Source organism: Daphnia pulicaria, chromosome 5 (assembly GCF_021234035.1).
Source record: "Daphnia pulicaria isolate SC F1-1A chromosome 5, SC_F0-13Bv2, whole genome shotgun sequence".
NCBI classification, from domain to species: domain Eukaryota; kingdom Metazoa; phylum Arthropoda; class Branchiopoda; order Diplostraca; family Daphniidae; genus Daphnia; species Daphnia pulicaria.
Window position 1 is genome coordinate 2,522,307 of NC_060917.1, and position 10,781 is coordinate 2,533,087.

The 10,781-nt window shown below is 41.8% G+C and overlaps 2 protein-coding genes across 4 annotated transcripts; both read left to right on the forward strand.

Moving 5' to 3' along the window:
• The first annotated feature begins 265 nt into the window (after window positions 1-265).
• Window positions 266-9,333, forward strand: LOC124340908 (receptor-type tyrosine-protein phosphatase mu-like). Of its 3 annotated transcripts, XM_046793706.1 has the most exons (19): window positions 266-659; window positions 755-819; window positions 4,177-4,292; window positions 4,385-4,472; window positions 5,538-5,614; window positions 5,709-5,843; window positions 5,954-6,088; window positions 6,191-6,253; window positions 6,407-6,510; window positions 6,634-6,769; window positions 6,845-6,994; window positions 7,105-7,204; window positions 7,275-7,351; window positions 7,438-7,569; window positions 7,666-7,791; window positions 7,924-8,013; window positions 8,183-8,370; window positions 8,444-8,579; window positions 8,674-9,333. In XM_046793706.1, exons 1-19 carry the CDS (start codon window positions 352-354, stop codon window positions 8,749-8,751), a joined length of 2,304 nt encoding a protein of 767 aa, XP_046649662.1. In that variant the 5' UTR covers window positions 266-351; the 3' UTR covers window positions 8,752-9,333. The 3 variants fall into 3 exon arrangements, with proteins under 3 accessions (XP_046649662.1, XP_046649661.1, XP_046649663.1); XM_046793705.1 differs by lacking the exons at window positions 266-659; window positions 755-819 and adding an exon at window positions 2,337-3,053; XM_046793707.1 differs by lacking the exons at window positions 266-659; window positions 755-819; window positions 7,924-8,013 and adding an exon at window positions 2,339-3,053.
• A 347-nt stretch (window positions 9,334-9,680) lies between these two features.
• On the forward strand, window positions 9,681-10,381 carry LOC124341409 (deubiquitination-protection protein dph1-like). The gene is made up of 3 exons (XM_046794507.1): window positions 9,681-9,832; window positions 9,895-10,003; window positions 10,059-10,381. The coding sequence occupies exons 1-3, from the start codon at window positions 9,785-9,787 to the stop codon at window positions 10,304-10,306; spliced, it is 405 nt and encodes a 134-aa protein (XP_046650463.1). The 5' UTR covers window positions 9,681-9,784; the 3' UTR covers window positions 10,307-10,381.
• Window positions 10,382-10,781: the final 400 nt, after the last annotated feature.

Here is a 10,781-nt window from a genome sequence, read left to right on the forward strand (position 1 = left end):
CAGACCAGCAAGAAGAGAGCCTGCGTGCTCTGCTTAACTAATCTCCGGACAGGGTGAGAAGTTGACGACGGACAAGAGGCGTGTATACAAGAAGATGGACGCCGCTCAGTCACGTCTATATCGGTACTACTGCTGCTACAAGAGTGAGTGAGTAGGAGGGGACCAATTCAACCAGACCGCAGCAAAGACTCGAGGTGCAAACATTCGTCTCCGCTATATGACGACGCCAAATGCTGGAATTTATAACATTCCCATTGCGGTAGAGAATTATAACCTCTTGGTGTGCATGGGTGTCGGATCGGATGCAGCAGCGACATAGGCCGGCCATTCGTCCGGCGACCTCCTAAGGAAATGGAGTCGTCCGTCATCATCGGCGACCAGCATGTGAACAACGCCACCACCAGTGCTGCTGTTGTTGCCGCTGCTCAATCGTTTCTGGTCAATCAGACGGCCGGTATTTTGTTCTTCGCCGTGCATCAACAGGATCAAAGTGCATCAGCCAATGAAATGGTTTTACGGACATCGGCCACTATTAACGTCGTGCCCGCCCAGCAGCAGCACGCCCGTTGTTGCAAACTGACTGAAGGTGTTTACACCATCATGGGATGCATTTCCGTCACCCTCTTCTTCCTCGGAGTGGCCACCATCAAATTTCTCGGGTAAATTTCAAATGAATTCGATTTTGAATTGATTTCGTTTCTTTGTTGTATGCTCATGTTATTCTTGATTCCATTATATATTCTTGTCGGAGTAGCAAGAAATATTCAACTCCCCGGGCCGCCCGCAAACACCGTCGACTATTGAGGAAATACCAAATAGGTTGGCTATTATTATTATTATTACCATTTGACACATTTTTATTCTTGATAGATTATATTAGTTTGCGTCTATATAGCGCAGAGTTTGTTGTTGCATGTATAGCATATTAGATATAAGAGTATATAGGTGAAACGACTTGACGTGCCTCGACTGTTGAGCGTATGATAATGCGGAGAGACCGGCAAAAACCGAAAGGACGACGAGAGATATTTTTATAAAAAGAACCTTCACACGAACAAATAGGTTACCGATTTGATTGCCAAACGAAAATGTGATGCAATCGGCGCATTTCAAAAGAGACTTTAAGGCGATTGAAAAAACAAAAAAACAAAAGAAGATAAAAGAAAAAACCGAATCTGGGTTTATGTATTCCCGTGAGATATATAGCCTAGCAGTTCGGCTTATATTGTCCCCCCGGAGCCTATATCTCTTAAATCTCAACCGCCGGATTATACCGAGAAGACACAGCACAAAAGTTAATAAATGCTCGTCGACTGTATAGTATAGTATAGATAATGGCCTGGTTCCCGATCGATTCTCCCCTCTTCTTTTCTTTTTCGGTGGAGGTCACTTGGATAGTTTCTTCTTTTTTTTATGATCTCTCTCTAACTTTATACTGTACATAGTAATGTCGTTGCCAAAAAAAAAAGAAATGGCCAGGAGGCAATATCATCAAGTCAATAAATTCGATAATAATGGAACCAAACCAGCCACAGCACCGCCAAGAATCAGCGAACAAACTCATCTGTAATGCCAATCATTGTGATGCAACAAACAGCCGTTAATGGGAACAAGATGTTCACTGTGTAAAATTTCTAGAACATGTATTCGATGGCGGATCGCGGCAGACTAGGCCGGTGTATAATAATAAGCCATCGCAAACGCGTCAATTTGACATTCTAGTCGGTTTTAAACGTTCGCAAAACACATCAGAATGATAAAAGATCGGTGAAAAATAAAATGACCATAACTCAGCACGTCCCGAGAATATCCGCGAATAGAAAAAGTTAATTGGCCGTCATCGGTTATTAAGTTCGTCTCTATGGGGCCATTGGTTTGTTGGCAATCTGCTTGCCAATGTCCCCCCCCCCCCTAGTAAGGTCTAAATTGCCGTCACCAGGTGATTATTGAATCGAGATGGCAAATAATATCCCAGTTGGTTGGCATTAATCAACTTTAAAGGCGAACATAAACCAACGTCGCCGACGTCTAAACGAGAATTCTATTACACATCATCACAACTCTTTTTGAATAAATCTCATTATTCAAATGATCCTGCTGGATGTAATGGATGGGCCACTAAATGTTCACCTTTGGCACTTCCGCCGTGTTTTACCAAGATTTCCGTTCGTCCATTGTCAGACGCGCCATCTTTTGATGGAAAAGAGTTGGACGTGAAGGAAAAAGAAAATTGAGCGTCGTCACATCATATCCAGCTGACTGCGCAGTCGCCAAATGGATTCCCGGCCCCCCTTTTTTTTTTAACTCGCATCCATCGTCTCTCTCGCTATATATACACTGGTGCACGAATAGTTTTCCGGCCTAGTTGCTGCTGTATATACCGGCAGGATCGCAAAGATTATCATCTCCAGTCCAGTCTCATCTGTTGCTCCGACTAGAGCACGGCCCTTCTGTCGAGTGAATTTTGGTTTTGTTCTGCCGAGAGAGAGAAGAGAAAAGTGACCAACTATTTGGGAATTTGCTGTTGCCAATCTGATTGCGAACGACATCAGGAATATATCAAATCTCATCCGGCAATAACCCAGCCATCAGCCAATCTCAATTAATACCAAACGGGAGCAGCGGCCAGCAGCAGCGATCGTTGACGATGGCGATGAACGGGCCGACGAATCACACCAGTGATTCGTGGAACATGTCGAGCGACGGCCGAGTTCGTCTCCACCGAATCCAGCAGCTGGAGGACGAGAGGAATGCCATTGAAGATTTCCTGGCCATCCGGCCGGGCGACGATCAGCCGGGATCGCATCGTGAGCGCTCCCCCACGCGCGTCGTCCCTAGTAACGGATTCAGCAACCGCAAGCACCGATCACTGTCCACTCCGAAGACGACAACAACACTAACCGGGTCGTCAAACAACAACAGCAGCCGCAATCCGTCAGCTTCCGCCAAGCCCAAGAAGGCCAGGCGCTATTTGGGCACGGCCAGCACGTCGCTCACGTCCATCCCCAACGCCATCAAGCTGTCGATGCTCAACAGCGGTCTCCTCTCTGTCGGTATGACACACGTCCGTCGTCTTATTTCTTTTTTTAAAAAAAAAGAGAAAACAAATTTCCCGCGTTAGATGTAAGGAGGAGGGCGGAATGTCGAATTTCCTCTGACGTCAGATCCGGTCAGAACTGCTGCAAACGGCGGAAATATTAGGGTCCGTATACGTATAGTACTAATACAACAGGAAAAAGTGATGACACAGCTGTGCACAGCCAAAAAGTCTGTTTGCTGCTGCTCCTGTGGCTGTGTGCTGTTCCTGTGTGTTTGGCCCTGTTGCGCGGATCCAATGGGTCCGAAAATAAAGTCACGCACAAAAGGACCCGGTTCACTCACACTGGGGAAATGACGGCCAGCAGTAGCAGTAGCAGAGAGAGGCTTCAGCTGCTGGCCTATATGGCTATACTATACACAGACACATTCCATTTATTTGTCTGGCCCACCGAATTGAGTTGTTGTTCTCCCAACAACGTCTGTATAATAAAGAAATGGGATATTAGTTGTTGCATCTCCGCTATTGTCTGACAACATCAAAAAGGGACAAGGAAATGCCACCCACACACAAGAACAAGAAATAGTAGTATATTGCATCAAAAGGATAATAATGCGCTGCGTGTATATAGATCTAAAGATAGTTAGCTACTACCTCTTACCGGGGCTTTTATCACGCTAACCTTGGCCTGGAATTCAGCCAAAAAAAAAAAGGAGCGCTGTATGCTGTCGGAACCAGGAAAACCAACAACGAGCCCGTCTCCTCTAATACGTGGGGAATTCTTATATACCAAAACTCTCGAATCCCATTCCGCCGAGGCTGCTGCTGCTGTATATCCTTAAAGGCGCTAGCCATTTACTACTCTGATTGGACAAAGTGGTATACTCTCGTTGATGATTAAAGACCCTCTTATATAGGACTTGTTATAGATGCCTAATGCTCTTAATGTGGGCGTCAATATTGATGCGGTCACGAGGAGGACGACCCATCACGTAGGATAGCGCAACTTGATTTATCTCCTCTAACATAATTATCTTTTGTTTTGTCCCCTTTTTCTTTATTTGCTTTGTCTTTTCTTTTCTTTTCTTTATTGATTGACTGCTGCTATACTACTTCCGACGAATGGGATGTTATAACAGCCGAAGAAGGAAACGCCATGGCGGCCATTGCCGATAAACCGGTTGACGTGGCTAATTTCGTCAAACATTGCGAGCAGAGGAGGAAGTATCCTGTCCTTCTTCGTGTCGAATTTCAAGTAAAACATTTTTTATTTTTAACAAATAAACATCCGCCAATTGACGGCCCCCGTGATGGATATTTTTAAATTTTTCCCGTGTTTATAAACAGACGGCGTGCAAAGTGGAAGGTCATTCGACTCGACACGGATCCAAGCCGGAAAACCGACCAAAGAACCAAAATCAGAAAATCATTCCCTGTAAGTGGACCGTTTTGTTTTTGTCTTTTAGCTTTACATTTGTCTGTTACACGTCGATAGCATTGCACGGAGCAGAGTCGTGAAAGCTATTGAATCATGCAGGTACTATGAATATTCCACAAGGGCCTTTTAAATATCGAACCGCGTCATGTTGTGCCACGTATACATCAATCTTGCACAAGCGCAGCAGCAAGGTAGCAATCCATATCAAGGATCGTTAGTGCAAGACAGATGCTTTTCTAGCAAATAATTCATCTCTAACGAGTTCACGCGAAACAGTTTTCATGTCGAAAGGAGCTTGCCACTTCTCGATTGATTTATTCCAGATCATCAAATTATTCGTTTTTAAAATTGACGCGGTCTCATGGCTTAGATGGCAAAGCGCCTGCCTAGTAAGCAGGAGATCACGAGTTCGAGTCTCGTTGGGACCTAGATCTTTTTATTTTTAAAACTCTCAAGTCAGACTTCTGTTTTTAGATCCTTTTTTTTGTTCGCAAATGACCGACATTTACGCAATTTGTTCTGATCACATTCCCAAGCAAACAGCAGTGCATCATGACGAGAACTCGGTTGGTTTGTTAGCGCACCGAAATATTCGAGTCATGTCTCCAGTTGAAAGATTTCGTCCCTGGAAGCCAAAATTGTTCATATAGGAAATCCTAATTTACTTCATCAAAAGAAATGATTAAAGAAGAATCTTAAGCTCAAGAGTCCTCCGAATTCTGCCTAATCTGATCGAATTTCGTTGGGACATTTTTACGCATTTTTATGCATGCGTAATGACAATAATTCCATGTAAAATATACGAGACGGCTTCGTAACACGAACTGGCAGAAAAGAGATGTATTCATTTCATGACAGTATAGAGCAGTATAGTATTATACCTAATCAACATGGTTGACATTTGCGCTCCTTCGCCCTTTTAAACTCGTCTCGTTAGCGCTCTATTGTTCGTGATCTACTTTTTGAAAAAGAGAAATCCAACTATATACTCTAAGGGTCTCATTAGCAAATTGAGCAAATTTGGTGAAACTTTGCCTTGTGTGTGTTTGTTGTACTACACAGATGACTACAACCGCGTTGTGCTCGACCTACAACCTGGAATTCCAGACTCGGATTACGTCAACGGTAGCTATGTCGATGTACGTCATTGATGCTGGGCGACGTTTAATATAGACTCTCTCAAAACGTCTGGAATGTAATTAACACGCTCTCCTCTCATCTTTGGCTGTGCAGAGTATACTCAAACCAAATGCCTATGTGGTGACTCAGGGACCCAACGAGAGGACCGTTTCCGATTTTTGGCGTCTCGTCTGGCAATCCAATGCCAGTTGCATCGTCATGCTCACCAAGACTTTCGACTTTATCAAAGTATACACTACAGCTCCTATATTTTATACTTATGAGACGATCAAAAGTGAGTTATATACTCACTTGCTTATATTCTTTGCTGCTCCTGCTTGTGCTGCTGTGATATGTAGGTCATGTGCGTGCAGTATTGGCCGGCTTCCAAAGGCAAAGTGGAGGTCTACGACGGCATCACCGTGAGCTACAATCACGAAGAGCAGCTAGCGAATTTCGTCATCCGCAATTTCAAAATCACCAAAGAAGGACCCGTAAGTTGTTGTGTAAAACAAAATTGACGATTCCTTTTTAGAAATTGTTGGGTTAATGTTGTTTTGTTTTTCTTTTTCTACTTTTATATGCGCGCCACGAAGAAAGGGAAAGAGGAGAGGGCTTTGCTCCAGTTTCACTATACGGAATGGCACTCTCACACTTGCGTAACTATTTATATATTCTCTCTCTTGTATAGCATTCGAAATAACCCGCATGGCTCTCATCTGATGCTGGCCGGGGGTATACTATACACTCTACTTAATATAACCGTTTGCTTTTTTTTCTCTGGGTCAATAAACGTGTGTGTGTCTATATAGCCTTATTCCAACAACATCGTGGAATTCCGGCGACGAGTGCGGGCCGCCCTGCTCACCACCACTTCCATTACTCATACCACAGGGCCCATGATCGTTCACTGCAAGTAATTCAATGCGCTATTACATAGCTCCAGCACTCTTATATGATGTTTTATGGCCTTTCACTTCATAATGTATACTCTATACCCTGGACATTTTTCAAATTCCTATTTATCTCTATATTATAGTGACGGAGGTGGCAGGTCTGGCGTGTTTATGGCCATCGACGCAAACATGGAACTCGTCGAGGAAGACGGTCTCATCGACATTTTCGGCTACATGAAGAAACTCCGACAGGCACGACGTGGCCTGGTGGAAACTTTGGTACAAATCGAAACAAAATTGGTCATCCCATATCAGACTTTTTTTCATTGACAGCATTTGACATTTTGACAACAGGAGCAATTCAAATTCATTTACGACACGTTGGAGGAGAGCATCACCTGCGGATGGTCGTGGTTTCCCGTCTCCGAGTTGACGACTCGCCTCAAACAAAAGTCGATCAAACATCCAGTCACGAAACTCAACGAGTACCAGAAGGAATACGCCGTAAGATTATTGACTGGCTGGCTGTTTTATTGATTCAACGACGTGTGTCTATACATATCGATGTTAATATCGATGGGTTGGAATTTTTCCCTTTTTTTATTTACCGATAGCAAATCTGTAAACTGACGCCGCGTTTCACCATTGGCGATTGCGCTGGAGGACATCGGTCAGACAACCGACACAAAAATCGCGATGTTCTCATCATACCACGTAAAATTTATTTTTTTAAATTAATTATTTTTAAAATGATATTAATCTTTCAATACGCATTTTGATATAGCGGACAATTTCCGGCCCTATTTGACTTCCTTCCAGGGAAACAGTTTCACCGACTACATCAACGCCGTCTTCATTGACGTAATACATAAATCAATAATTACAGTGGCAACAGAAATTGGATTTGACTGAGTTATTGAATTTGTATGTATTTCCACCAAGTACAGGGTTACACTCGTCCGCGTGAGTACATCGTCACGGAATGGCCCCTACCGCACACACTGGGCGATCTTTGGTCTCTCGTTTACGACTACGATTGCAGTGCTGTGGTCGTTCTCACAAGTCCGCCGCCCAGTTCGGTAAGTTTTTTCCAGCAACCCTATATCCCATTACTTCCAATCAATATACATGTCCGCTGGTACCCATTTTGACGTGTTATCGTTGACTATCCGCAGAGTTACCCGGCATTTTGGCCCGACGGCCGTCGTTCCGTCAAGTACGGCCCGGTTTTCACAGTCGATCACGTTTCCCACAATCATTACCCAAACATCAAAAGTTGGATCTTTCGGATCAACAAAAAGGTAACGGCACACAACACACATTTCTCTCCGTCTCTGTTTATAGTCTAGATCAAAACGTGTGTGTAAGTTGTTTTTTAAAATAAAAATGCACACGCATGACGCATGAGCATGATATAGCCTTTGGCTGATTAGGATATTGCACCTCATCGACGAACATTGGTGACTATTGTTAACGAGACCAGAAAGATGATCAAACATTATAATAGGGATGAAAACCAGGAGGTACGTACAACTTTACTTGCTTGATTGCATCCATTAATAATTCCAACTAAACAAAAATTGTATTAATTCCTTGTTAACAATTTAACATTTAGTATAGCTTTTCTGGAGGACTAGAATATATTTAAACGAATCAGTATTTTTATAAAAAAGTGTTCATTTTGTTATGCAGATTGTTTCACTGACAGAGTTGATGGCCGGAGTGAAGGCAATGCCAAAAACCTGTCAGTTGTTCCAGCTGATGTGCTGGCCTGAGGGACACAAAGTCCCCACTTCCACCAATGCCCTAGTCGAATTAATGAACATGGTGGAGCGGTGGAGACAGCGCACTGATTACGGGCCTGTAGTTGTTATTTCCTCGTAAGAATAAATTTCTCGCCACGCATCATTTTATTTACAATTTTATTTTAACCTTATCGCTTGTTTTGAGCAGAGACGGGACATCGCGCGTTGGAGTTTATTTCGCTGCCAACGCTTGCATCGAGCAAGTCATTCAACACGGAGAAGTGGACGTTTTCCAGGCCGTCAAAAACGTCCGAAGACACCGACCCCAACTCGTTGAAAACTTGGTGAGATTTTTAATTTCATTTCTCTTTTTTTAAAAAGAAATCTATATCGATTTGATCTGCTGCTTATATGTTATGGATTATTCTCGAGTTACAGACGGAATTCAAGTACTGCTATGACCTTGTTCTTCACTACGTCCTTCACTACTTACACCGCGATGGCTCCAAAAAGTGAAAGATTCTAAAATAAAAAAAACTTTGACATCGTTGAGTGCGTCTCCACTCGTTACTTTATATACTGAATCGGACACGCTGTGCAGTATAAATCAGCCACTCAAGTCTTCCTTACATTTGAACGTTTTTTTTTTGGATGATTGTAAACTTTGATTTTGATACGAGAAAATTCAATAAATATAGAGCTCTATTATATTAGGTTGTCGTGGATACCTGTGATCCTTGGCAACTTTGGAATTGAAAAGTTCATCTCCCGTACAAAGTATATCGCGGGAGATTTTCTCCAAAACATATCTTTCGTTTTTCCCCCTTTGATCTTATATGTGTGTTGCTCTCTAGAGGGTTTTAGTATTTTTGTTGACATGCGATCGATCAATAAGTAGGGCGCCAACCAACCACAACCGTGGGGGCAGCCAAAAGATCAAAAATGACTCCGCCCTGAAAAGCTTTGTGAACATTAGTAACCCGGTGACGTGAACGTTGAGGAAAAGACGGTGACACTATCATTGTTTGTAATATATATTTTGTAAACCTATCACGAAATGCATGGGATATCATATTCAATAAATAGAGCTTAATTATTCTTTTGCCAATGTAATTCAACCAAATATAATACGACTGTAGTTTCAACAATTTTTTCCATTTATTGATCCATATAACATCACGACTGAACTAGGAATTTGCGGGAATTTGGATTTTTTAACATTATATTTTTATATATTCTCGTTATACCACAAACAAATTTATTTGAAAGACATTGCAAGTCTATGGGTCCCCAAAAAAGTTTGGCGTATGAAAGCAAAAAGGGTATTATGAGTAGTTCTGGACAACAGAAATATAAAGCAATCAGTAGTAATTTAAAATAAGCGATCAAAAGCGCCAAAAATGCAAAATTCCTAAGAAAACTTAAAAAAATATGCGGTAATAAAATTGTTTGGCAGCGCTGTGTACTGACAGGGGCAGACGATAAGACGGTTTACGGTGTTTACGATCTCATTCAATTTTCATTCAGTTTTCATCTGTCAACAAAGGAAATGAAAATCATTGTAAAGCCTCTCACTGAAAAGGAATTCGAAGTCGAGGTCAATATAATTCTTTAATATGATCTTTTTAACTTTATAATTTAACTGGGGTTCATTTTTAGGTGAATCCAGAATGTAATGTCGAACACTTGAAACAGTTGATTGAAAGAAGATGCAATATGCCAGGAGTTCAGCAGCAGAGACTAGTTCATCTAGGAAAAACGCTTACAGGTCAGAAATGTTGTAAAACACGTGTCAAACTGTTTCTAACCTGTTGATTTAACAGATGGTTCTTCACTCTCAACATACAAACTTGCTGAGGGCTCTAAAATTCACCTCTTTACCAAGAAAACTGAAGAGGCTGGGACCAAGCGCAGTGGTTTGGATATAGCACTCTTCAATGCATTGAAGAGTCATCTAACAAAGGAAGAAATCGATAAAGTGATAATTGAATTCAACAAAGAATTACAAACAGCATTCACAAACTATAGTCTGGATGACATTGAACGATTGGCTGTCAATCTGTTGAGATAAATTCTTCTCATTCCCAAGCTATTTCTATTCAATTTAATGGACTAATAATTAATAAATACTTTTTGTGATGCTTAATCCTTATTTTAAATTTGATTTAGAGACATGATAGTTTTATCTTTCTTGAATAACAAGTTAAATTACATATAAAATGTTAGCTTTTGTGCACAGTTTCCACGGAATTTAGGATAGAATAATATTTAGATAGAATTTAATGAGGCCAATGGGCGCTAGGCCGCTACCCACTAGTAGTAATTTGTTAACGGTAAATCATATGATTTTTCAGTACTAAAAAATTGGGTTCAATGCGTTTCTGTGTCAAGCCCACGGGCTGTGCCATATTTCACGGGAATTCGATGGGCGTCGTAATATAATAGGCAACCGAAACAGCTCAGTAATAGGCAACCGAAACAGCTCAGTAATCCGCAAATTGCAAAGGATTTGTAAAATTAATAACATTAAGTTAAAGCTAACTGCA